The sequence below is a fragment of the Macaca thibetana genome, chromosome 1, assembly GCF_024542745.1.
Source record: "Macaca thibetana thibetana isolate TM-01 chromosome 1, ASM2454274v1, whole genome shotgun sequence".
In the NCBI taxonomy this organism is placed as follows: Eukaryota; Metazoa; Chordata; class Mammalia; order Primates; family Cercopithecidae; genus Macaca; species Macaca thibetana.
In genome coordinates this window covers 9,275,850-9,301,181 of record NC_065578.1, presented here as the reverse complement: position 1 = coordinate 9,301,181, position 25,332 = coordinate 9,275,850, and the positions used below count along the sequence as shown (strand labels likewise).

Genomic DNA, 25,332 nt, shown 5'->3' with positions numbered 1-25,332 from the left:
TTTTTTTTTTTTAGACGGAGTCTCGCTCTGCCGCCCAGGCTGGAGTGCAGTGGCCGGATCTCAGCTCACTGCACGCTCCGCCTCCCGGGTTCACGCCATTCTCCTGCCTCAGCCTCCCGAGTAGCTGGGACTACAGGCGCCCGCCACTGCGCCCGGCTAGTTTTTTGTATTTTTTAGTAGAGACGGGGTTTCACCGTGTTAGCCAGGATGGTTTTGATCTCCTGACCTCGTGATCCGCCCGTCTCGGCCTCCCAAAGTGCTGGGATTACAGGCTTGAGCCACCGCGCCCGGCCTGATCTCCAACTTCTGATCTCAAATGATCCGCCTGCCTCAGCCTCCCAAAGTGCTGGGATTACAGGCATGAGCCACCATGCGTGGCCTTGTTTTTTGGTTTTTTGAGACAAGGTCTCTCACTCTGTTGCCCTGGAGTGCAGTGGCACGATCTCAGCTCATTGCAGCCTCTACTTCCCGGGTTCAAGCAATTCTTACACCTCAGCCTCCTAGCAGCAGGGACTACAAGGGTGTGTTACCATGCCTGGCTAATTTTTGTATTTTTTGGTAGAAAAGGGTTTCACCATGTTGGCCAGGCTGGTCTCAAACTCCTGACTTCAAGTGATCCACCTACCTCAGCCTCCCAAAGTGCTGGTATATACCAGGCAAGAGAAGGAGATCTAAAGATACTATGTTGCTAGCTCGGAAAATACAGTAAGGCAGTGTGGGGGTGGGGTGGGAGGTGGTGGTGATGAGCAGAGGAACATAGGCAGCTTTTAGAAGATGGAAAAGGCAAAGGAGATTCTCCCCTAGAGCCTCCGGAGGGAATGCAACCTTGATCTTAAGACTTCTGTTTTTGAGACGGAGTCTCACTCTGTAGCCCAGGCTGGAGTGCAGTGGCACAATGTCGGTTCACTGCAACCTCCGTCTACCAGGTTCAAGAGATTCTTGCCTCAGTCTCCTGAGTAGCTGGGACTACAGGCATGTATTACCATGCCCTGCTAATTTTTGTATTTTTAGTACAGAGGAGGTTTCACCATGTTGGCCAGGCTAGTCTCGAACTCTTGACCTCATGTGATCTGCCCACCTTGGCCCCCCAAAGTGTTGGGATTACAGGCGTAAGCCACTCTGCCTGGCCGATTTTAGGACTCCTGACTTCAGAACTGTAAGATAGTAGTATGTGTTGTTTTAAGTGACTAAAGTTGTGGTAATTTGTTGCTGCAGTCATAGGAAACTAAGATATCGACCTATATGGTTACTGGTATCACAAGAGTTTATAGGTAACAGGACTTCACGAAAAAAATGGGTCTCTGGGATCAGCTGTTTAATTGGGCTGGATGGTGAAGATACAATTATTATTTGAGGATGAAACACTGGTAGCCCAAGGCTCTGAGTAGAGAAACAGCTATATAAATGATCACTGGTGATCTGGAATGAGGAGGTGGAGTGGCTACCTCTAATTATGTTGCAGAGTTAATAGAAAAAAAAAAAATGACAGTCTTCAGATTTTAAATTCTCATCTCAAGGAAATGTGAATGAACCAGGAAGTTTCTAAGACCACTGTAAAGGAGCAGCTCCAGTTCTACAAATTACAGTACAGAAGAAATTAATAACTTTACTGGACCTCTTATCTCAAAGTTAAGGCAAAGACTGGGACCCAAAGAGTTCAAATGGAGGGGTCTGGGAGAACTAGCTGACTCCAACCCAAATCTTTAAATTCCCTGAGTCTTGCTTGCTAGCAGAAGCAGTTTCTATAATGACCTCATTGGAGGTAGTCATCTTGCAGGAATGCTATTTTCCCCTAGGTTCTATCCCATCATCCTTCATTGCTTCCAGAACCACAACTAGAATCAGATCAAGGACTATCCTTATGGCCTTATTACAAAATTGGATGCAGGAGAAGCAAACATTTGGAGAAAAAAAATGGCAAGATTTGTTAATGAGTTATGCTAGTTTTCTACTGCTGCTATAAGAAGTTACCATAACCTCAGTGGCTCCAAACCACACAATTATAGTCTTAGAGTTCTGGAAGTCTAAAAGGGGTCAGCAGGGATGATTCCTTCTGGAGGCCCTAGGGGAAAACAAGTTTCCTCGCCTTTTCCAGCTTACAGAAGTTACCGATTGGCTCATGACTCCAAACCACTCTAACCTCTGCTTCCCCATCACATTCCATCTCTCCCTCTGACCCTCCTGATTCCCTCTTATGAAGACCTTTGCAATGACACTGGACCTACCCATATAAATCAGGATAATCTCCCCAGCTCAAGATCATGAACCTGATACCACAACTGCAAAGTTCCTTTAATCAACTTAGATAACATATTCACAGGTTGCGAGACCAGGATGTGGGCACCTTTGAGACACCATTATTCTACCTACCACATATGTACTGTAGAAACATGACGGTTATGTAGGGTTATGTATGGGAATGGATTCTGAGGATGCTTGATCAGCAAGAGAAGAAAATGCTGATATACTTCTATGTAGGGCTAAAATCACTGACATGATTATACCTACCAGAGACCCTGGATTCAGTATTATTCTGAGTTGGGAGACGTTCATATTGTGCAACCAACTAGTTGACCGAAACTTTGAATTGACAGTGACCTATACTGAATGAAGCTGTGTTGCCAAATATTCTTTGATCTAATTCAGAGGAAATGATTCAAAACTTAAAGAGCTTAGAAAATTAATTATTGGATTTACCATATGTGATTTGCTCAGATAATCCTCTTTCCAATACACATACACACATCCCAACTATGTCCTAGAAGATACTTCTTATATCACAGCATTGAAAAATACACACATGAGGTGAACATAAATGTCTCTGGAAAGCACAATAAAGGCTATCTGTTGCAAGCCAGGAGCAAAGGTTCTAGATAGTTCTATTGAAATGGACCCTCTAAAGCCAGTGGGAGTGATGGTATCCCAGGAGGTAATCCATCGGAGGATAAAGAAATAGATAAATCCACAATCACAGTTTGAAATTTTTATAAGCTTCTCCCAGTAATTGATATTATAAGCTGATAAAATCATTAGATATAAGGAAAACTTGAACAGAAAATTAACAAACTTGACCTAAATAATAAACGTGGAATACTGTAAAAACAACACAGATAGCAGTCTTTTCAGGTCTACTAATGTAAAAGGCTACACAGTAAGTCTCAATAAACTTCAAAACACACAAATCACATATATTATATTTTATATTTTATATATATAATATATTATGTTTTCTTACCATAATGGAATTTAGCTAGAAATCAATCAACAAAAGATACATAGACAAATACCCTAAGAACCTAGAATTTAAATAATATATTTTGAAATACCCCACAGGTTATATATGATAAAACAAAAATTAGAAAACGTTTTGAACTGAGTAATAAGATATGATAAACCAAAAATGAGGGATGAAGCTAAGGTCACACTAAGAGGGAAACAAAATAGTCTTAAATATACACATAAGCAAAAGAGTTGAAAGGGATGATCTAAATATCCATCTTAAGAGGCAGCAGAAAGCAAATTAAAATGGGCTGGGTGCGATGGCTCAGGCCTGTAATCCCAGCAAGGCCTAGGCAGGCGATCACCTGAGGTCAGGAGTTCAAGACCAGCCTGACCAACATGGAGAAACCCTGTCTCTACTAAAAATACAAAACTAGCTGGGCGTGGTGGCACATGCCTGTAATCCCAGCTACTCAGGAGGCTGAGGCAAGAGAATCACTGGAACCCAGGAGGTGGAGGTTGCGGTGAGCCGAGATTGCACCACTGCACTCCAGCCTGGGCAACAAGCCTAGACAACAAGAGCGAAACTCCTCTCAAAAAATAAAATAAATAAATAAAAGCAGAAATAATAAGGATCCCACAGACATTAAAATGATAAAAGGACATTATGAACAACTTCATGCCAAAACATTTTCAAACTTTAGAAAAACTGACACAAGATGTAATGAAAATCTAAATAGTCCTATATATGTTAACGGACTTAAATCCATAATTAAAAACATCCCCACACAGAAAACTCTTAAGCCCTGACAGCTTCATCACTGAATATTTTCTGACATTTAAGGAAGAAACAACATAATTCTTATACAATAAACTTCCAGGGAACATAAAAAACAGGAGAATATTCTCCAGTCCTTCTTTTTCTTTTTTCTTTTGTTGATATGGAGTCTCACTCTCTTGCTCAGGCTGGAATGCAGTGGCTCGGTCTTGGCTCACTACAACCTCCGCCTCCCAGGTTCAAGCAATTTTCCTGCTACAGCCTCCCGAGTAGCTGGGATTACAGGCTTGCACCAACCATGCCCGACTAAGTTTTGTATTTTTAGTAGAGACAGGTTTTCACTATGTTGGCCAGGCTAGCCTCCACCTCCTGACCTCAGGTGATCCGTCTACCTTGGCCTCCCAAAGTGCTTGGGATTACAGGTGTAAGCCACTGCGCCCAGCCCCCAGTTTCTTCTATGAGGCAGCATAACCTTGATACCAAAATTTGAGATGCACTTAACAAGAAATGAAAATTATAGGTCAGGCTTTCTTTTGGACACATGCAAAAATCCTGAACAGAATATTAGCAAATTGTATATCCTATTAGATATAAAAACATTAATATAAAGTTAAGTTTACTTGAAGAGTGAAAGACTGGTTTAATAACAGAAAACCAACTGATATAATTCAACCATATTAACAGAATAGAGGAGAAAAAAAGTCTGGTCTTCTCAATGGATATGGCAAAAGCATTTAATAAAATTCAACTAGTGCTAAGGAAATTAACTATTGAAATAAAAGGAAATTTTCTTAATCTGGTAACTGAGGATATATAGAAAGCTTTCCTCCACTAATTGAAACAAGATGGAAATTTCAAGGTTATTTCTATTCAACATTGTACTAAAAATTACAGCCCAGGCACTAAGGCATGAAAAAAAAAAGCATAAGAAATAAAATTGTCATCATTTATAGACATGATTATGTGTAGAAAGTAAATCATAAAGAATCTGCAGGGTAACATTAGAATTAATAAGTGATTTTAGGCCAGGTGTGATGGCTCACACCTGTAATTTCAGCACTTTGGGAGGCAGAGGTGGTCGGATCACCTGAGGTCAGGAATTTGAGACCAGCCTGACCAACATGGCGAAACTCCGTCTCTACAAAAAATACAAAAATTGGCCAGGCACGGTGGCTCACACCTGTAATCCTAGCACTTTGGGAGGCCAAGGTGGGTGGATCACCTGAGGTCAGCAGTTTGAGACCAGCCTGACCAATATGGTGAAACCCTGTCTCTACAAAAAATACAGAAAAATTAGCCAGGCATGGCGGTGTGCAGCTGTAGTCCCAGCTACTCACGAGGCTGAGACAGGAGAATTGCTTGAACCCAGGCAGCAGAGGTTGCAGTGAGCCGAGATCACGCCATTGGACTCTAGCCTGGACGGAGCAAGACTCTATCAAAAAAAAAAAAAAAAAAATTGGGCGTGGTGGTGCACATCTGTAATCCCAGCTACTCGGAAGGCTGAAGCAGGAGAATTGCTTGAACCTGGGAGGCAGAGGTTGCAGAGAGCTGGGATCATACCACTGCACTCCAGCCTGGGCAACAGAGCGAGACTCCATCTCAAAAAACAAACAAACAAACAAAAAGAATTAGTAAGTGATTTAGGCAAGGTAGATACAGAGATATAAATATGATTCAGTTTCTCTCAAAGTCAGACTACACAGGTTCTAGACCAAAAAGCAGAAGTGGTTTCATTATTATTTCAGATGACCTGCTCAATAATATTTGCTTCTGTGTTCCTGTGACTTCTGTTTGTTGGTGTTAGTACACAGCAAAAAATGCTTAGAGTAAGAAACATAACAATGGTGTTAATGAATTGGAAATCTGAGGCTGCTATTTGGCCATTTTGGACGCCTCATGCCACAGAACAAGCCAAAAAGAGAATTACATGTGGGCAGGAGTAAATGATCTTGGTTATCAAGGGAAACCATGGTTACTTTTTCACAGTCCAGGGAAAAAGGGGTATGTCTGAAACCCAGGGGATCTTTTAAAGTTTTAAAGTTTAAAGTGCCTGCTGGTAATGTATGCCCAGCTGGAAAAGTTAATGGAAGTCTGTAGTAACCATAAACAGAGTGAAATACCCAGGGTTCAGGACTCTCAGAAATCAAGGTTTGGATCACTTCACCAGTTAAAGAACTCTGGACAACTGAGGAACGTGGATGTGGTGGTGGAGGCAGACAGAACACTATATAACATACATACCTCCCCCAACATTCAAAACTACTGTTCACAATGGAATTGCTTGCCCCTGACAAAAAAAATGGTAACTCAGGCAATCCCAGGACACGGCATCATGGCACATACCTATTGAGCTCCCGGATAGCCCGGAGTCTGCGGATATAGCGACGGCAACTAGGCAGAATAGACAGGTGGTGAGCATGCAGGGTGAGAAAGAAGCACTCCGTAGGGAATTTCGGCTCAGAAAATGGAGGCTGATCGCCATCTAGGAAAAATAACATCATTCCCTAAATAAAATCTATTACATGTCTCAATCAGAGAAAAAGCTCAATTCAGAAGAGAAATTACATTTGAATTTTTATGAAGTTTAAAGATACATTTATTTATTTATTTATTTATTTATTTATTTATTTATTTGAGCTGGAGTTTTGCTCTTGTCACCCAGGCATAAGTGCAATGGCGCAATCTTGGCTTACTGCAAATTCTGTCTCCCAGGTTCAAGTGATTCTCCTGCCTCAGCCTCCCTAGTAGCTGGGATTACAGGCATGCACCACCACACCTGGCTACTTTTGCATTTTTAGGAGAGACGAGGTTTCACCACGTTGGCCAGCCTGGTCTCGAACTCCTGACCTCAGGTAATCCACCCTCCTTGGCCTCCCAAAGTGCTGGGATTATAGGTGTGAGCCACCATGCCTGGCCAGACGTTTAAGGATACTTTTGCAATTATAAACTTAAACAATGCTACAAGAAGAAGAGAATTCCTGTTAGCTCCATGCAGGGACCAGGTATTCTGTCCTACCTCGTTAAATGTGTATATAGATGTCCATCACAATCTTTTTTTTTTTTTTTGAGAGAGGGTCTTACCCTGTCACCTAGGCTACAGTGCAGTGGTAAGATCACAGCTCACTGCAGCCTTGATTTCCCGGGCTCCGGTGATCCTCCTGCCTCAGTCTCCTGGGTGGCTGGGAACACAGGCGTGTGCCACCATGCTGGGCTAATTTTTTTCTTTGTAGAGATGGGGTTTCCCTATTTTGCCCAGGCTGGTCTTGAACTCCTGGGCTCAAGCTATCCTCCCATCTCAGCCTCCAAAAGTTCTGGGATTATGGATGTGAGCCACCATTCCCAGCCCATCCACAATCTTTGGTGATGTTCCTTACTGATGTATTGTATAAAATCTCCATTTTTCAATACAATACAGAAATATTTAAATCTTGAAATGGTATTAAATTCTGTTAATAAACTACTGATTCCAGAGCCGTTTCCCTGCATATTTCCTTTTTCTAATTTTTTTCTATTATAAGTAATAGTACTACTGGGAGGATTTATGTAAATAAAATTATTCCTTTTTCCTCCAACTTTGGGAATATATCCTGAAAAGCAGAATTATTAAGAACAACAGTATTATAATTTTTTCTATGAATCACCAGAATTCACTTTAGATAGGTTAAATAAATTGGTGAAATGTCATCTACTTCTTTGAAAACTTACATTCTATTTCATTACTTTGGTTTCAGCTTGTTTATAGATATATTATGATAACTCATATGATAACTCAAATGTTTTTTCAATTTGTATCTTTTTTTTTTTTTTTTTTTTGAGACGGAGTCTCGCTCTGTCGCTCAGGCTGGAGTGCAGTAGCTCAATCTCTGCTCACTGCAAGCTCCGACTCCCAGGTTCACGCCATTCTCCTGCCTCAGCCTCCCAAGTAGCTGGGACTACAGGCACCCGCCACCATGCCTGGCTAATTTTTTAAAAAATATTTTTAGTAGAGACGGGGTTTCACCATGTTAGCCAGGATGGTCTCGATCTCCTGACCTCATGATCCGCCCACCTCAGCCTCCCCAAAGTGCTGGGATTACAGGCATGAGCCACCGCGCCTCGCCTGTTTTTTTTTTTTTTGAGACAGAGTCTCACTCTGTTGCCCAGGCTGGAGCGCAGTGGCATGATTGCGGCTCACTGCAACCTCCGCCTCCTAGGTTCAAACGATTCTCCTGCCTCAGCCTCCTGAGTAGCTGGGATTACAGGAGCGTACCACCACACCTCCTAATTTTTGTATCTTTAGTAGAGACATGGTTTCACCATGGTGGTCAGGCTGGTCATGAACTCCGGACCTCGTGATCTGCCCGCCTCAGCCTCCCAAAGTGCTCGGATTATAGGCGCGCACCACCATGCCCAGCTAACTTTGGTATTTTTAGTAAAGACGGGGTTTCACCATGTTGGTCAGGCTGGTCTTGAACTCCTGACCTTGTGATCTGCCTGCCTCGGCCTCCCAAAGTGCTGGGATTATAGGTATGAGCCACCACGCCCGGCCAACTATATTAATTTTTATTATGTTTCTCTATCTCATAAGTTCATTTTATGGTGAGGTGGTAACAATCTGTGAGGAATTACTAGCACGTAGGTAAGATAAAACACTAGCAGTGTTTTAATGACCGAGTCGTGAACACAGTACTCACAGAGTTCAGTCAGCCAGTCATTCACATCTTCCATCGTGGCATTCACACGCGTCTCATCATTTGGAAGAGTAATCCGACATCTTGGGTGAAAAATATACGTGGGATCAACTGTTTCTAACTTGATTTTTGTACTTAGCTGCTGCAGTACCCAAAGGAAATTCAGCATAAATCCATCTGTAGATACCAATCTATCATCTGTCTGTGAAAGATGAAAAGAAAAAGTATTTTTAAACATTAAAAAAAATATTTTTGAGATGGGGTCTCACTCTGTTGCCCAGGCTAGAGTGAAGGGGTGTGATTTTGGCTGCAACCTCTGCCTCCCAGGCTCAAGCAATCCTCCCACTTCAGCCTCCCAAGTAGCTGGGACCTAAAGTGATCTGCCTACCTCGGCCTCCCAAAGTGCTAGGATTACAGGGGTGAGCCACTGTGTCCAGCCAAGAAAAAGTATTTAAAATAACAACATGAATAGAAATTTTGGCCTTTATAAGAAAGCAGACTGAACTTTCAAGCATAACTGTATCCTAAAGTCAATGAGAAGACATACATATCATCACCACTGTCATTCCATTAATTCTGTATTAGCAGGTGCTACTTGTTGAATACCACCTATTATATAATTATTATTTATGCAAGAGGCATTTTATACATTTCTTTTTATTTTTTATTTTTTTGAGACGGAGTTCCGCTCTTGTTGCCCAGGCTAGAATGCAGTGGCGCGATCCCCACTTCCAGGTTCAAGCGATTCTCCTACCTCAGCCTCCCCAGAAGCTGGGATTACAGGTACCCGCCACCATGCCCGGCTGATTTTTTGTATTTTTAGTAGAGACGGGGTTTCACCATGTCAGCCAGGCTGGTCTCGAACTCCTGACCTCAGGTGATCCAACTGCCTCGGCCTCCCAAAGTGCTCGATTACAGGCATGAGCCACCACGCCCAGCCATTTTCTACATTCTTTTACTGAACCATCACAATAATTCTTACAGGTCAGTAATACTGCTGTTAACATTTTATACAGGAGAAAATAAAGACTCAGAGACCCTGAAGTGATTTGCCTGAGCCTCAAAATTAGTAAGTAGAAACACAATAAATATTTCTTTCTTTTTTTTTTTTTGAGACAGGGTTTTACTCTGTTGCCCGGGCTGTAGTACAGTGGTGCAAACATAGCTCACTACAGCCTCAACCTCCTGGGCTTAAGCAATCTTCCCACTTTAGCCTCCTGAATAACTGGGTCTACAGGTGTATGCCACTACACTGAGCTAAATTTTTTATTTTTTTTGTAGAGACAGGATCTCCCTATGTTGCCCAGGCTGATCTCGACCTCCTTGGCTCAAGTGATCCTCTCGCCTCAGCCTCCCAAGTAGCTGAAACTGTGGGTATGCGCCAGCCACCATGCCCAGATAATTTCTGTATTTTTTGTAGAGATGGGGTCTCATTATGTTGCCAGGGCTGGTCTCAAATGACTGGGCTCAAGCGATCCTCCCACCTTGGCCTCCCAAGTGCTGAGATTACAGGCCTGAGCCACCATGCCCGGCCTCTTTCTCCTCTTTATTTCCCTCAAGAGCATCAAAACAAGTAGTTCCACTTGTTATCATGTGACATTGTTTCTCTAGGTGACAGCATCAGCACACTCTTGCATTAACAATATAACAATGTAACTTGATTACTTCTATTAAGAAAAAAATAATAATACAACAATGATAAGAATGATAGTTAATACTGGTTGAGTGATCACTGTGTACCGGGCACCATCCTAACAGCTTTATATATAATAACCCAGTACTAGTAGTACCCCCACTTAGCAGATGAGGAAACGGAGGCACAGAGGAGTAACTGTCTAAGTTAGTACATGGTGGAACCACGATCAGAAACCACCAGATCTATGCTCTTCTCTCTACGTTTTTTGCTTCTGAGTATACGTGTCACGTCATTCATTCATTATTTATTACTATTCAAGGAAGGATGCCCTTTTCTTCTCTGGCAAAGCAGCCATAGCCACTGGCCTGTCTCACCTGGACCGAAGCACTCACGCCCTTGCAGCTGCCTCCTTGGGTCTGTTCCTGGCTGCCCTCTTCCGCTTTGGTCCATCTACATGCAGCTTTTGTGATTTCCCTGCTAAGAACCCTCCCATGACAGTTCTGATCATGTAAACCCAACCCGATGGAGCCCTGCCTACCCACTAACTCCAGGACCTGCCATTCCCTCCTGTTCACTCTTCTCCAGCCACAAAAGCCTGCATGCTGGGCTTGTACCAAAGCTGCTTCGTTTCTACCTTGGACAGCTCTTTTCTCAGCCACTACAACGGCTGGCTCCTTCCTATGAAACAAACCTCACCTCCTCAGGGAGGCCTTTCCTGCCACCCAATCACAAATCACCTTCAGACCTTCCTTCTGGTAACTAAGTTCTTCTCATGTCATTTACTTTGCTCTGTTTTCTTCATTGATTATACAACTGTCTAAAATCATGTATTTATATGTGTACTTGTTTACCCTGTGGAACACGGGCTCCACAAAAGCAGGAAGCTTGTCTACCTTGTTCAATACTGTACCCCCATTCCTAGAACAGTGCCTGGTAGGTGCTGACTAAATCTGGGTCAGATGAATGAATTTGACGAACAGTGAAAAGCAGTGTGTAGGAATCCTACCTGCATCTGTGCTTTCTTCATATTGGCATTGACGACAGCCGCCATGTAACTGAGAGCAGCCTCACGGGTTTCGCCATTTAACAAAATACTATGCAGAATCTTAAAAAGCTCTTGCTGAAATTTATTTTTAAAAAGAAGAAATAAATTAAAACTATTTTGCACACGATTCCTTTTTGACTTCATGAACAGCTAGCCTACTTCCCATGTTCTCTCCTCTCCCACTTCTACTCATTTCAGACAATCCTGAGTGAAAGAAGAATATAAGAAACATCCATATTCAACTATGTCAAGGTAATCTGCATGAAAGCAGAATATGGAGTGGGGGAGGTAGGCAGTTACAGTTTTTTTTTTTTTTTGAGACAGAGTCTAGCTCTGTTGCCAGGCTGGAGTGCAGTGGTGCAATCTTGGCTCACTGCAACCTGCGCCTCCCAGGTTCAAGCGATTCTCCTGCCTCAGCCTCCCGAGTAGCTGGGACTACAGGCACGTGCCACCACGCCCAGCTAATTTTTTTTTTTTTTTTTTGAGACAGAGTTTTGCTCTTATTGGCCAGACTACAGTGCAGTGGCACATCTTGGCTCACTGCAACCTCCGCCTTCCGGTTTCAAGCGATTCTCCTGCCTCAGCCTCCCAAGTTGCTGGGATTACAGGCGCCTGTCACCAGCCCAGCTAATTTTTTTTTTGTATTTTAGTAAAGATGGGGTTTCACCATGTTGGTAAGGCTGGTCTTGAACTGCTGACCTTGTGATCCACCTACCTCGGTCAATTTTTGTATTTTTAGTAGTGACGAAGTTTCATCATATTGGCCATGATGGTCTCTACCTCCTGACCTCGAGATCCGCCCACCTCGGCCTCCCAAAGTGTTGGGATTATAGGCGTGAGCCCACGAACCCAGCCAGCAGTTAGAGTTTTAATAAAATAGCCTTTGTTACTTCCTTCCCATGATCAAAATTACCTTAGATACCCAAGCCTGTAACTTCTTTGCCTTTTTTCTTTCTTTGATATGGAGTCTTGCTCTGTCGCCCAGGCTGATATGCAGTGGCATGATCTCGGCTCACTGCAACCCCTACCTCCTGGGTTCAAGCGATCATTGTGCCTCAGCCTCCCGAGTAGCTGGGTAGCTGGGATTACAGGCACGTGCTGCCACACCTGGCTAATTTTTGTATTGTTAGTAGAGACGGGTTTTGTCATGTTGGCCAGGCTGGTCTCAAACTCCTGACCTCAGGTGATCCACCCACCTCAGCCTCCCAAAGGGATTACAGGTGTGAGCCATCACACCCGGCCCTTCTCTGCCTTTAAGTTTGAGAACTGAAGACATATTAATCAGGATTTGGGATAAGCAAGTCAGTGAAGGTGTGTGCAAACTAACAACTCTTGCTCACCCTCACAGTGTAAATGCCTAAGGACCAGCTGGAGAAGGAGCCGGGCCACTAAGCTCAGGACCAGCTCCCAGTGACACTACATACAAAGGCAGCATACTGCTGTTGTTACAACCTGTTATTCAAGACACAGGTTACTTACTTATAGTTTATCTTTTTTATGTAAGATTGAATTGGCTTTTGTTAGCCGTTTGTCTACTGGGCATCGTCCAGTCTACAAAATAAAAGCTCCCTATCTGGAGTTCATCTTTGCTACTTCCTCTGGGTTTGTTTTCTGAACGCTTACCCTTCCGAGCTCTAAGTAATGCTGCAATGATTGGCTAACCACACGAGTGTTTTCCAGGGTAATGGCAGGCCCTGAGAAGTATTTTTCAACCACTTTAACCTGGAAAAAGAAGGAAAAATGCAATCAACATATAATGTACATTTGGGAAAGAATCTGAATAGAAGGGCGGCAAAGTGCAAGTAGCCACTATACTTACATCATCTTCCGCAAAGACTGAGAAGCTGAAGAAAGCCCCCAAGTAAGAGAGTCTCTGCAGCTCCCGCCCACAGCCAGGACTTAAGGATTTCGGCAACCACAACGGCAAAGAAGCAACCTAGGCAGAAGATGGAAGAGGCCAGTCAGGCACTCAACAGGCCGATGAAGTAAAAATGTAATGAAAACCCTCCAGCTCCTCTATATTTTCAAAAGATATTATTATGTTTCAGCCAGGCACGGTGGCTCACGCCTGTAATCCCAGCACTTTGGGAGGCCAATGAGAGTGGGAGTGGGTCACCTGAGGTCAGGAGTCCGAGACAACCCTGGCCAATATGGAGAAACCTCGTCTCTACTAAAAATACAAAAATTAGCGGGGCATGGTGGTGTGCGCCTGTAATCCCAGCTACTAGGGAGGCTGAGGCAAGAGAATTGCTTGAACCCAGGAGGCAGAGGTTGCAGTGAGCTAAGATTGCGCCACTGCGCTACTCCAGCCTGGGTGACAGAGTGAGACTCTGTCTCAAAAAAAAAAAAAAAAAAAGAATTTTAAAGTTGCAGGATACTATTTGATGAAGTTCAAATGAACTCTTCTTACTTATACCACCAAAGGACTCAAATAACTTTTCCATAGCACTTGTTAGTTTAGTTGTACAATATTTGTCCAGGAAAAAAAACAGGCCCGGTGCAGTGGCTCACGCTTGTAACCCAATAATTTGGGAGGCCGAGGCAGGGGGGATCACCTGAGGTCAGTAGTTCGAGACCAGCCTGGCCAACATGGTAAAACCCCATCTCTACTAAAAATACAAAAAAATTAGCCTGGCATGGTGATGCGTGCCTGTATTCCCAACTACTTGGGAGGCTGAGGCACGAGACTCACTTGAACCCAGGAGGCGGAGGCTGCAGTGGGCCAAGATCGCACCATTGCACTCCATCCAGCCTGGGTGATAGAGCAAGATTCTTGGGGGCAAAAAACGGGAAAAAAATCATAGAAACGAACACTGTAATGCAGGAAATAACGTGTCTAACAACAGTGTAACAGTTGAGAGCCTCCCAGACACGTTACCTCCGCCTACACCTAAATGTCCTTCAAGAGAAGTTTTCCAGGTCATCTCACTGGAGGAATGCCTTCTGGGTTACGATATATTCACTGAAAACGTGCAAGCCCATCAGGTGAGTGCTTACCAAATTGCACACAGGGTGTGTCTTTCCAAACTTGGTTTCACAGAGCTCACCTAGTGCCTAGAAATAAGATCAGAGTCATTTAAATGCATTTCATCTTAAACTGACTGTCATTTGTAGCATCAAGAAACAGCTTTAACTGCTGCTATAAATGCATTCCCTCTAAAATGGCAGCAGCTTTACTACTTTTTCTGATTAATAAACTAATACACATGCAATGTGAAAAACTGGAAATAAAACAGAAATATAAAATGAAACTCAAAATTACTCAAGCTTTACCCTCAAAGATAACCTCTATTGATATTTTGAGCAACAGTTTTCCAGATATATTTTTGTGTACTGTATCTATCTATATATGTTTATACAAAAAAAAGTTTTTCCACTTCATATCTTTCCATGTCAAAAATATTTATTTCATAAACTTTAGATGGCTCCTCTTGCCAGTGTTAAACATGACTATAAATAATTACAATTTAGTAAGCTATCACATTCAAAACATATTTAAAAGCATAACTTGGTTTCAAGATGTCTAGTACTTTTAAGAATTCCAACACTTTCCTTCAGAGCTCCAACCATCCTAACATTAGAGAACTACAAAAAACACTTTTTAGGGACATAAACATAATTTAACAGACCCACGGTAACTCAATCAATGTTATTTTAAACAGTTAATTTCCTCTGTGATTCGGGCACAGCTCTAGAAGTTGCTACATGAGCTGAAGAGTCCATTTAGGCACTGACACAACGTTGAGATGCCTCTGAGGTTCAGGCAGCCGACTCAGAAGGAAGCATTCTCACTGCCTAGGGCAGGAGTTCACAAACCTGGCTGCATATTAGGATCACATGGGAAGCCTTTGGAAACCCCAATGCCATGCCACACCGCTGGTGAATTAAATCACGAGGTCTGAGGCGGGGAGCCAGGCAGAAACACCTTTAAAGATCCCCAGCTGATTCCAAGGTATGGCACAGCAGCATCCACTGACCTAGAGAATGATCACAATTATTTCTGATTTTAGCTTCAACAGTCTTCCTCTTCCTGCCTCTCACTATCGTACCCTCTCACTCACTGCACCCTCGTTATTATACAAGCATCAATAATGGCACAAAATGAAATCATTGTCTACCACAATGAAGGCCTCTGTCTTTTGACCAAAAGGACATTTTGTTGATATCAGATGCTAAAAGCTCCTCACTGAAACATCAAGCTAATTCACACCACAACCCAAAAGCCAACAATCCCATGAAGGAACATCGACATAATACAGTGATAATTAGTGTTCACTAAAACATTTCATCACTGAACTCAAACAATCAGATTATTTCACTTCCTTTTACCTGCCTAAGGCAGAACAACACATAAAGATTCAAAGAATTTTATCAGGGGCCCTAATAACACGTACAATGGAAAGAGCTCTGGCATAAATCCACTTAAAATTATTTTTTAAAGCAGGAATTCTGGTTTCACCTTCTAAATTCCCAGCATTCTTGTAGCATTTTCGTGTCATGATAGGTTTGAATTTTTTAAATAGATAAATGCACCCTTTGTGCACAGCTCTGTTTTAACATTTATCACAGTATCTGTTCAACTGTTGTGCTGTAGCTCTTATTTTCGCAGATTATAAGTGTCTTGAGGAGAGGGACCTTGTCTTCCTAGCTGCTGTATCCCCAGTGTCTAGCACAGAACAGATCGTCAGTAATGAATTCATGGTATAATGGAATCCAATCAGTGGAATGAGTAAAAGAAATAAATACAGTAAGAAAACAACCATGGTCTCAATTTACATAAGACTTAATTTATACACAGAATAAGTGAATTTCATTTTGATATTTTTTCCTTTATACTTCTGCAATGAAAATATTCAGTAATACTTTAAAATATTTTTCTCTCAAAATTTCAAATAAGCAAATTCAGAACAGAAAAGAGCTTCTAATTTTCATTCTAGTTTCAGCATTTTTAAAACATTCAAGACTCCCCATGGGAATCTAGCTGAAGCTTCTGTCCACTACGTATGCCTGCTGTAAGTGCCTTAAAGAGCTAAGCAGATTTCTGCTTCCCAAGTAAAGCCTGCAGATAAGTGTATGACCTTAGGAAACGGCGGGGGGGAGGGGGGGTTGAACAAGAGAGCTACCCTAAGAGTTTCTGCACAAAGTAAACACATAAAGATAAAATTGTATTCATTTTCTTAGTATGTACAGCTTTGCCTTTTTTATTTGCATTTTTAATAGTTTTTGTTTTTAAGTAACAAAATTTCATCCCAACTATGGTATGCTCATTGCTAGGAGACAGTTATCTTTTTCATAAGCTATACAAAGTACATTGTAATAAGTGCATCACTAACTCCTGTCTAGGACTTGGATAGGTGGAAGATGTACCAGGCTGCTAACTGTCTTCACTGATGCATCTCACTGCACACCAAACACTCTGCATGGCCAACACAGTGATTTCATGTTTTAAATTTGAAAACAAGGTTGATCTCATGGACCTGAAAGAAAAGTATATGTCAAAATAATCTGAAAGAAAAACATCTATTGAATGAGTTAAAGAAAAAGAACAAATTTTTACCATGAGGGGGTATTTAAAGTAGTCACTATCGAGGGAGCACTCTTTGGCAGCAAGAGCCAGGCCTTGTAAAATGGGGATAAATATCTATAAGAAAAAAAACAAAATCAGAAATATAAGTTTAAGAGAATCTAAGAATGGGAAGTATGTCAAATAAGGTGCTAGAACTGAGTGTCCAGGCAATTTCATTCCTTCCCCAGGGAAAAGCTTTTTTGCATATAAAAGTCTAGAATTCAGCCAGAGTGTTGACCTGTTCTTTGACAAGGCTAACCATAAAGTAATACAGCTGAATTCTCCAGAAGTAAGAGGATTTTGGTGAACTCTGATACTCTGATAGGACCCCCGTAATTCAACAAAACCCATACATTTGGAGCCTGTTGAAGGACTCTCCAGGGGTCGTTGCTCTACTCAATTAAATTCTGCATATCTCAGCAACTAATATGTTCTTCTTTCTTTCTATCTATCTATCTATCTATCTATCTATCTATCTATCTATCTATCTTTTTTTTTTGAGACAGAGTCTCGCTCTGTTGCCCAGACTGGAGTGCAATGGTGCAGTCTTGGCTCACTGCAACCTCTGCCTCTGGGGTTCAAGTGATTCTCCTGCCTCAGCCTCCCGAGCAGCTGGGATTACAGGTGCCTGCCACCACACCCGCCTAATTTTTGCATTTTTAGTAGAGACAGGGTTTCACTTTGTTGGCCACGCTGGTTTTGAACTCCTGACCTTGTGATCCACCCGCCTCAGCCTCTCAAAGTGCTGGGATTACAGGCGGGAGCTACCACACCCGGCCCTCTATCAGTAATTTTTAAAAGCCTTTCCCCATTTATTTTGAGGAAAACAAGATAAACAGGCCAACAACGAATATTATTATTACATTAAACTTAATTAAGTTAGAGCAAAGAGCTAGTTGGTGAAGGTTGAAACTGACAAAGAAAGCTTTAGTTAGAAAGCCTTACCTCCACATATAGTGTAATTAATACATTAACCTGCTATTGGCACTTAAAGGAACTCAAATCTGCTTTTATACATTTAGGATTAATACTGGGTAACACCATGCAAGATTTACTCAGTCTAGCTCATCTTCAAATTTCACAATGCACTCAGTGATCAACACATTTAGTAAGCTGGTTGGGATTCATGGCTAATAACATTAAATAGAAAATGTTGTAAACAGCAGCTGACAATCTGAATGCCAACAAGTTATAATAGGAGTATACTATGTAGCCACCAGAAAACTTGAAAAATTCCCTTTGGTACTAATTTCATTCCATGATTCTGAGCACCTTAATAGTTTAAAAGAGCACAGTACAAAAAACAGGTGCCCTGGATGACAAAGAGTCTGTGGAGTGTTGTGAGATATCAACACAGCTCTGGAAGAGATCATACTATGGTTTTTGTAATTCCAACAACCAGGGTAGAAGTAACTCGCTCTCATAAGCCAGATAAAAATGGACAAGTAACACTCAGGTGTGTCATTGGGGAATGCCAACATTGTAATCAAGAAGAAAAGACAGGGCCGGGCGCGGTGGCTCAAGCCTGTAATCCCAGCACTTTGGGAGGCCGAGACGGGCGGATCACGAGGTCAGGAGATCGAGACCATCCTGGCTAACACGGTGAAACCCCGTTTCTACTAAAAAATACAAAAAAAAAAAAAAAAAAAAGAAGAAAAGACAAACAGAAGTTCCAGAATCACCAAAAATTAGCTTCATAATTGGTCATCCTGAAAAATCTCCAAAATTTTTTTCAAGAAGGCTACAAGTAAAATATAATTATACTTTCTTGTATAGTTATCTTTTTGTACAATTAGGGCTTCATTTACAATAGGCAAAATAGCCGGGCGTGGTGGCTCACGCCTGTAATCCCAGCGCTTTGGGAGGCCGACGCGGGCGGATCACGAGGTCAGGAGATCGAGACCATCCTGGCTAACACTGTGAAACCCCGTCTCTACTAAAAATACAAAAAAAAAAAAATTAGTCAAGCGTGGTGGTGGGCGCCTGTAGTCCCAGCTACTCGGGAGGCTGAGGCAGGAGAATGGCGTGAACCTGGGAGGCAGAGCTTGCAGTGAGCCGAGATTGCGCCACTGCGCTCCCACCTGGGCGACAGAGCGAGACTCCGTCTCAAAAAAAAAAACAAAAACAAAAACAAATACAATAGGCAAAATATTACTATGCATAATCTTTTTCTTTTTTTTTTTTTCAGACAGTTTCACTCTGTTGTACAGGCTGGAGTGCAGTGGCATGATCTCGACTAAATGTAGCCTCCACCACCCGGGTTCAAGAGATTCTCCCGCCTCAGCCTCTGAAGTAGCTGGGACTACAGGCATGCACTACTGTGCCCGGCTAATTTTTTGTATTTTGAGTAGAGACGGGGTTTTGCCATGTTGCATCAGCCTGGTCTCGAACTCCTGAGCTCAGGCGATCCACCTGCCTCGGCCTCCCAAAGTGCTAGGATTACAGGCGTGAGCCACCATGCCTGGCCTGACCCAGATATTATAAATAATTCTTTAATTTTCAAATGAATACTTCCCAGCACTGATTTAAAAATACTGTTAAGTGTCCACCTCCAGTCCTAAATTCGAGCGGCTGTTTATCTGTGAATATTTCTCAAATATTAAAAGGAGGTAGATATTTCAGTCAAAGATTTAATAATTCACATTTGCCACTCTTTTAAGACAAAATGGTAAGTTGCTGTTTTTCAGTTCAACAGCTCGATCCCAGTTATTTCCTTTCTAGATAAAACACATGGTAGCACATAAGAAAAGACAAAGAGTATTCAACACTGAGTCGCTGAAAAGTCAGCAGAAATCTGGGATTAAAAATAAACAGGTCTGGGCCAGGCGCTGTGGCTCACACTTGTAATCCCAGCACTTTGGGAGGCCAAGATGGGTGGATCACTTGAGGCCAAGAGTTCAAGACCAGCCTGGCCAACATGACAAAATCCCGTCTCTACTAAAAATACAAAAATTAGCCAGGCATGGTGGTATACACCTGTAATCCCAGCTACTTGGGAGGCTGAGGCAGGAGAATCACTCGAACCCAGGAGGCGGAGGTTGCAGTGAGCTGAAACTGTGCTGCTGTACTCCAGCCTGGGTAACAGAGAAAGACTCTGCCTCAAAATTAATTAATTAATTAATTAAACAGGTCTGTGGTGGTCATATAACACTGTGAACGTAGTAAATGTCACTGAATTGTACACTTCAAAATGGTGGTTTGAGACCGGGTGTGCTGGCTCACACCTGTAATCCCAGCACTTTGGGAGGCTGAGGTGGACAGATCACCTGACATCAGGAATTCGAGACCAGTCTGGCCAACATGGTGAAACCCCCTCTCTACTAAAAATACAAAAAACTAGCCAGATGTGGTGGCAGGCGCCTGTAATCCCAGCTACTCAGGAGGCTGAGGCAGGAGAATCGCTTGAACCCGGGAGGCGGAGGTTGCGGTGAGCCGAGATCGCGCCATTGCACTCCAACCTGGGCAACAAGAGCAAAACTCCGTCTCAAAAAAAAAAAGGTGGTTTTATGTTATATGAATTTCACCTAAATTTCAAAAATGTGGGACTTCTCTGCCTAAAGCTGGTAATGAGGAAACAACCAAACGAAACACACACAGAGGTCATTTCCTCTTGTGTAAGTCTGTTTAGAATAAAGTAGGCTCAATATACCCCTGTCAGCTGGTCACTGGGCTGATTTCATATAGAGAGAACGACTCGATTCCTCAAATGATATCTTCTTGAATAGGAAAAGTATTCTAATTACTACCTATTACCTCTCTAATGTAGTGCATCACTTAAACCTTCCAAGACAGTAACTTTTTTTTTTTTTTTTTTTGAGACAGAGTCTTGCTCTGTCGCCTAGGCTGGAAAGCAGTGGCGTAATCTCGGCTCACTGTAAGCTCGTCTCCTGGGTTCAAGCAATTCTCCCACCTCAGCCTCCCAAGTAGCTGGGATTATAGGAGCCTGTCACCATGCCCAGCTAATTTTTGCATTTTTAGTAGGGACAGGGTTTCACCACATTGGTCAGGCTGGTCTCGAACTCCTGACCTCAGGCGATCCACCCGCCTCAGCCTCCCAAAGTGCTGGGATTACAGGCATGAGCCACCGTGCCTGGTTGACAGTGATTTATTTTCCTTAGAGTTCACTTATCCTTCTAGAGAAGAAAAGGTCACTATGCTGCCATTCATATTTCCATTAGTCAGTAAGATTATCATTTAAGATAAACAGTCAGTGAATTCCAGACAGAGTACACAACACTAACTGGAATTTTTATTCTTGGATCCTGGCTGCTTCTTTTACAAATATTTTGAAGCCTGCTGAAAACACAATTCTCAAGAATTCAAAGGTTTTAAAATTAACCGTTATAAATAATCTAAGGTATAAAACAGAGTGAAAGGAATCATACCAATTATAGCTATTGCCTCTGTTATTCTCTGTAGTCACAAAAAAGGAAGTGATGATACAGCAAACTGTAAGAAAATTTGATAGAAACCCTTTCATCAGGGAAAAAACTTGTGTGAAAGCTGCTAAGGCAAAGGGCTTATTTTCCCAAACAGGTCCTTCCAACAGTAATGTTAACGACAAAGTTTCACCTCGGAAGAAACCTTCAAGACTACGCACACAGCTTTATTTTTAAGCACTACATATCCGCATTTTCACTTGGCTTTACACAATGAGATACCAAAACAATGTATAAACACCAAATGAAACAATTAGGAAGATATGAGACATCTTTCCTAGTGGGAAGAAGACAAAAAGATTCTATATGGCATGCAGGCTGCCAATGAGCTAATATGGTCACTAAGTTATAAATCTTACAAACTCAGAGAATGAATTTTTGACACTACTTATCTGGCAGATGCACATCATGCCTTATGCTGTCTCTGGGTATTCTTGTTTCAAAAGCTCTTTGAAATCAGGAACGGGGCCTTATATATTTTTTTCATATTGCCCGAAGCATCTAGCGTAGACCTTGTTTAAAAGATAGATGTTTGACTCATTTGTTGAAATGGGCACATGATTTGAAAAATGCAGCTGTCAATCTGATTTCCTCAAAAGAATATTGGGTAGGCCTTCTCTCTAAGCAAGTAACACATGGATGTGCGAATTCAGGCAAGAATTTTCAATGTATGGTGTATTCAGAAATTAGCCTCGGCATAGAGGCTCTCAGGCTAAAATTTGCAAGAGCAAACTCATACGACCGTACCTGCTTGAACACTTCTTCATCCTGGTGAGTGGTTCTCACCAGTTCCTGAATGAAGCCATATGGGAGATTCCTACACAGCATATACGGCACTAGGAAGGACGGCTGCTGCAAGGACCTGTGGACCCATGAACATTAGGGACGGTGATGAAGTCAACTCACTACAGAGGCACGTGAAATGTCATGTCAGCAACAACTGCCCAGTCAAAAGTCAAACTTCACATCTCCCACATATTCTGCAAAATAGTTTCAGGCAAAAGCTAACCCTTCTTACCAATAGTAATCACTTTTTGGTCTTTTTCATGAGAAACTATGGGAAGTTTCAAAGAATTCATCTTTTCCTACACAGAGCCCTTTAAAAATGAAGCACTGAGAAAAGGAAGCATGGCCAGGCACAGTGGCTCATGCCTGCAATCCCAGCACTTTGGGAGGCCGAGGTGGGAGAATCACTTGAGGCCCAGAGTTGAAGACCAGTCTCGGCAACATAGGAAGACTCTGTCTCTACAAAAAATGAAAATATCAACTGAACAAGATGGTGTGTGCCTGGAGTCCTGGCTACTTGGAAGGCTGAGGCAGGAGGACTGCTTGAGCCCAGGAGTTTGAGGTTATAGTGAGCACTCCAGTCTAGGCAACAGAGTGAGATCCTGTCTCTTAAAAAAATAATAATAATAAAAATAAATAAATAAAAAATAAGTATTATATGTTTTGTTGTTATTGTTGTTTGTTTTTTTTAAGAGACAGAGTCTCGCTCTGCTGCCCAGGCTGCAGTGCAGTGGCGTGATCTCGGCTCACTGCAACCTCCACCTCCCAGGTTCAAGCGATTCTCCTGCCTCAGCCTCCTGAGTAGCTGCTACAGGTGCCCGCCACCACACCCAGCTGATTTTTGTATTTTTAGTAGAGAAGGGGTTTCACTGTGTTCGTCCCAAACTCCTGACCTCAGGTGATCACCTGCCTCGGCCTCCCAAAGTGCTGGGATTACAGGTATGAGCCCCCACACCTGGCCGCATTATATGTTTCTTTTACTTCTTTATGCCTCATCTAAATTGGGGGAAAAAAAGATTAGTAGTGGCTGAGGACTTATTAATTTTAATCAAGGAACATTTTTTAAAGTTTTGGTACATGTATATAATTTTCCCTCTTTTTGAAAAGTTTCAAAAATATATGGTTGTGGTATACAAAATAACATTAAGAACACCTAGTATAAATAAAATGTAACGTTATGTTTGTGAACTTTTATTTTATTTATTTATTATTATTATTATTTTTTGAGACAGTCTTGCTCTGTCACCCAGGCTGGAGTTAAGTGGCATAATCTCGGCTCACTGCAACCTCCACCTCCCAGGTTCAAGTGATTCTCATGCCTCAGCCTCCCCAGTAGTTGGGATTACAGGTGCATGCCACCATGACCAGATAATTTTTTGTATTTTTAGTAGAGACAGGGTTTCATCATGTTGCCTAGGCCGGTCCTGAAGTCCTGAGCTCAGGCAATCTGTCTGCCTCAGCCTCCCAAAGTGCTAGGATTATAGGCGTGAGCCTGGACTGTAAACTTTTCTTTTTTTTTTTTTTTTTAATTTTTATTTTTTGAGACAGAGTTCTGCTCTATCACTCAGGCTGCAGTGCAGCGGCACGATCTCGGCTTACTGCAACCTCCACCTTCTGGGTTCAAATGATTCTCTGGCCTCAGCCTCCCAGGTAGCTGGGATTACAGGCATGCACCACAACGCCCAGCTAAGGTTTTTGTATTTTTAGTAGAGACTGAATTTCGCCATGTTGGCCAGGCCAGTCTCAAACTCCTGATCTCAGGTGATCCGCCGGCCTTGGCCTCCCAAAGTGCTGGGATCACAGGCGTGAGTCACCACACCTGGCCAAAACTTTTAAATGTAAACTTTTTCCTTTAGATTTTTTTTATATAAAAGAAATGAAATATACATCCTTTTTAAAAACTTGCTACCTTTAGAAGACTGAGAGACAAAGAAAAAAAAATTTAAAAAACAAAATAAAAACAAAAAATTTGCAACCTTTATAGAATCCTCAGAAACAATGTAGCACTTCGGTTGATTCCTAAACTATCCAATCCATTACTATCCTTTATCACTCAATAACAGAAATTGACCAGTTATACATGGAAGGTGATGATCCACACATTTATCAAATACTTCCACCACCAACTTCAGGCAGTTGCTGTACAGTCAGTTACTAATTTTCTGCCTTGCTTGTCCACATATTTCAACAATGGTCTATTTCAAAAAGCAGGCAGAATTCTTAAAACATAACTCATTTCTTTTTAAAATATGCTTTGTACTACTTTAGAAGATGAGGAAAAAAGGAGCGTTTATTTTCATGGTATTTTAGAGAAGGAAAGGGATCTTCATTTTACAGGTGAGGAAGGGAGTTATCCAAGGTGGTGCAAGAATGGCCGGAGAGCCTGATGTCCGCTGATGGCTAGGGCCTTCTGCCAGCTAACGTCAAGCACGTCACGGGTCTTCATACCTGGGCTGTGTTAGGGAGCCTTGTAGTACTAAAGCAGTATGGGATATGCACTGTGAGCGGATGTTGCTCAGAAGCTGGCTGACTGCTGGCTGGCTGCACATCTGAAAAGGAAAGGTGGAAGTGAGGACAACAAGAAACAAACAATACAATTTCATGCTGTTAAAAACAAGAGTTAAAAGGGAGGGACCATCAGTAAACAGCATGCTTTCCTCTTCCTTTATTCTTAGTGAACGAACTATAGTAACTGTGCCTTCCAAGTATACTGCCTCTGCAGAAATTGATGTCAGAGAAGAAAGAAGTGTAAGTTTGAGGTGATCAAATTTATACTTAAGAAGCTTGGAGGCCGGGCGCGGTGTCTCACACCTGTAATTCCAGCACTTTGGGAGGCCAAGGCGAGCAGATCACTTGATGTCAGAAGTTTAAGACTAGCCTGGGCCAGGCGCAGTGGCTCACGCCTGTAATCCCGGCACTTTGAGAGGCCGAGACAGGCAGATCACAAGGTCAGGAGATTGACGTCATCCTGGCCAACATGGTGAAACCCCGTCTCTACTAAAAGACAAAAAATTAGCCAGACATGGTGGTGCACGCCTATAGTCCCAGCTACTCGAGAGGCTGAGGCAGGGGAATCACTTGAACCCAGGAGGCAGAGATTGCAGTGAGCCGAGATTGTGACACTGCACTCCAGCCTGGCGACAGAGCAAGGCTCCATCTCAAAAAACAAAAACAAAAAAAACCCAAAAAAAAC

At 42.3% G+C, this 25,332-nt stretch overlaps 2 protein-coding genes across 5 annotated transcripts in view; one reads left to right on the top strand and one right to left on the bottom strand.

The window, feature by feature from the left end:
* The window catches only part of CTNNBIP1 (catenin beta interacting protein 1), a 668,528-nt gene that overhangs the window by 361,489 nt on the left and 281,707 nt on the right, over window positions 1-25,332 (top strand). The window lies entirely within an intron of this gene.
* UBE4B (ubiquitination factor E4B) overlaps window positions 1-25,332 on the bottom strand; it is a 148,120-nt gene that overhangs the window by 39,969 nt on the left and 82,819 nt on the right. For all 4 annotated transcript variants that reach the window (XM_050787989.1, XM_050787997.1, XM_050788013.1 and 1 more), the window contains 9 exons: window positions 24,588-24,688; window positions 22,101-22,215; window positions 16,906-16,989; window positions 14,346-14,402; window positions 13,168-13,284; window positions 12,972-13,070; window positions 11,310-11,423; window positions 8,671-8,869; window positions 6,341-6,479 (listed from right to left, as the gene is read on the bottom strand). In XM_050787989.1, coding sequence (XP_050643946.1) covers window positions 6,341-6,479; window positions 8,671-8,869; window positions 11,310-11,423; window positions 12,972-13,070; window positions 13,168-13,284; window positions 14,346-14,402; window positions 16,906-16,989; window positions 22,101-22,215; window positions 24,588-24,688 — 1,025 coding nt within the window. The remainder of the gene's footprint in view (window positions 1-6,340; window positions 6,480-8,670; window positions 8,870-11,309; window positions 11,424-12,971; window positions 13,071-13,167; window positions 13,285-14,345; window positions 14,403-16,905; window positions 16,990-22,100; window positions 22,216-24,587; window positions 24,689-25,332) is intronic.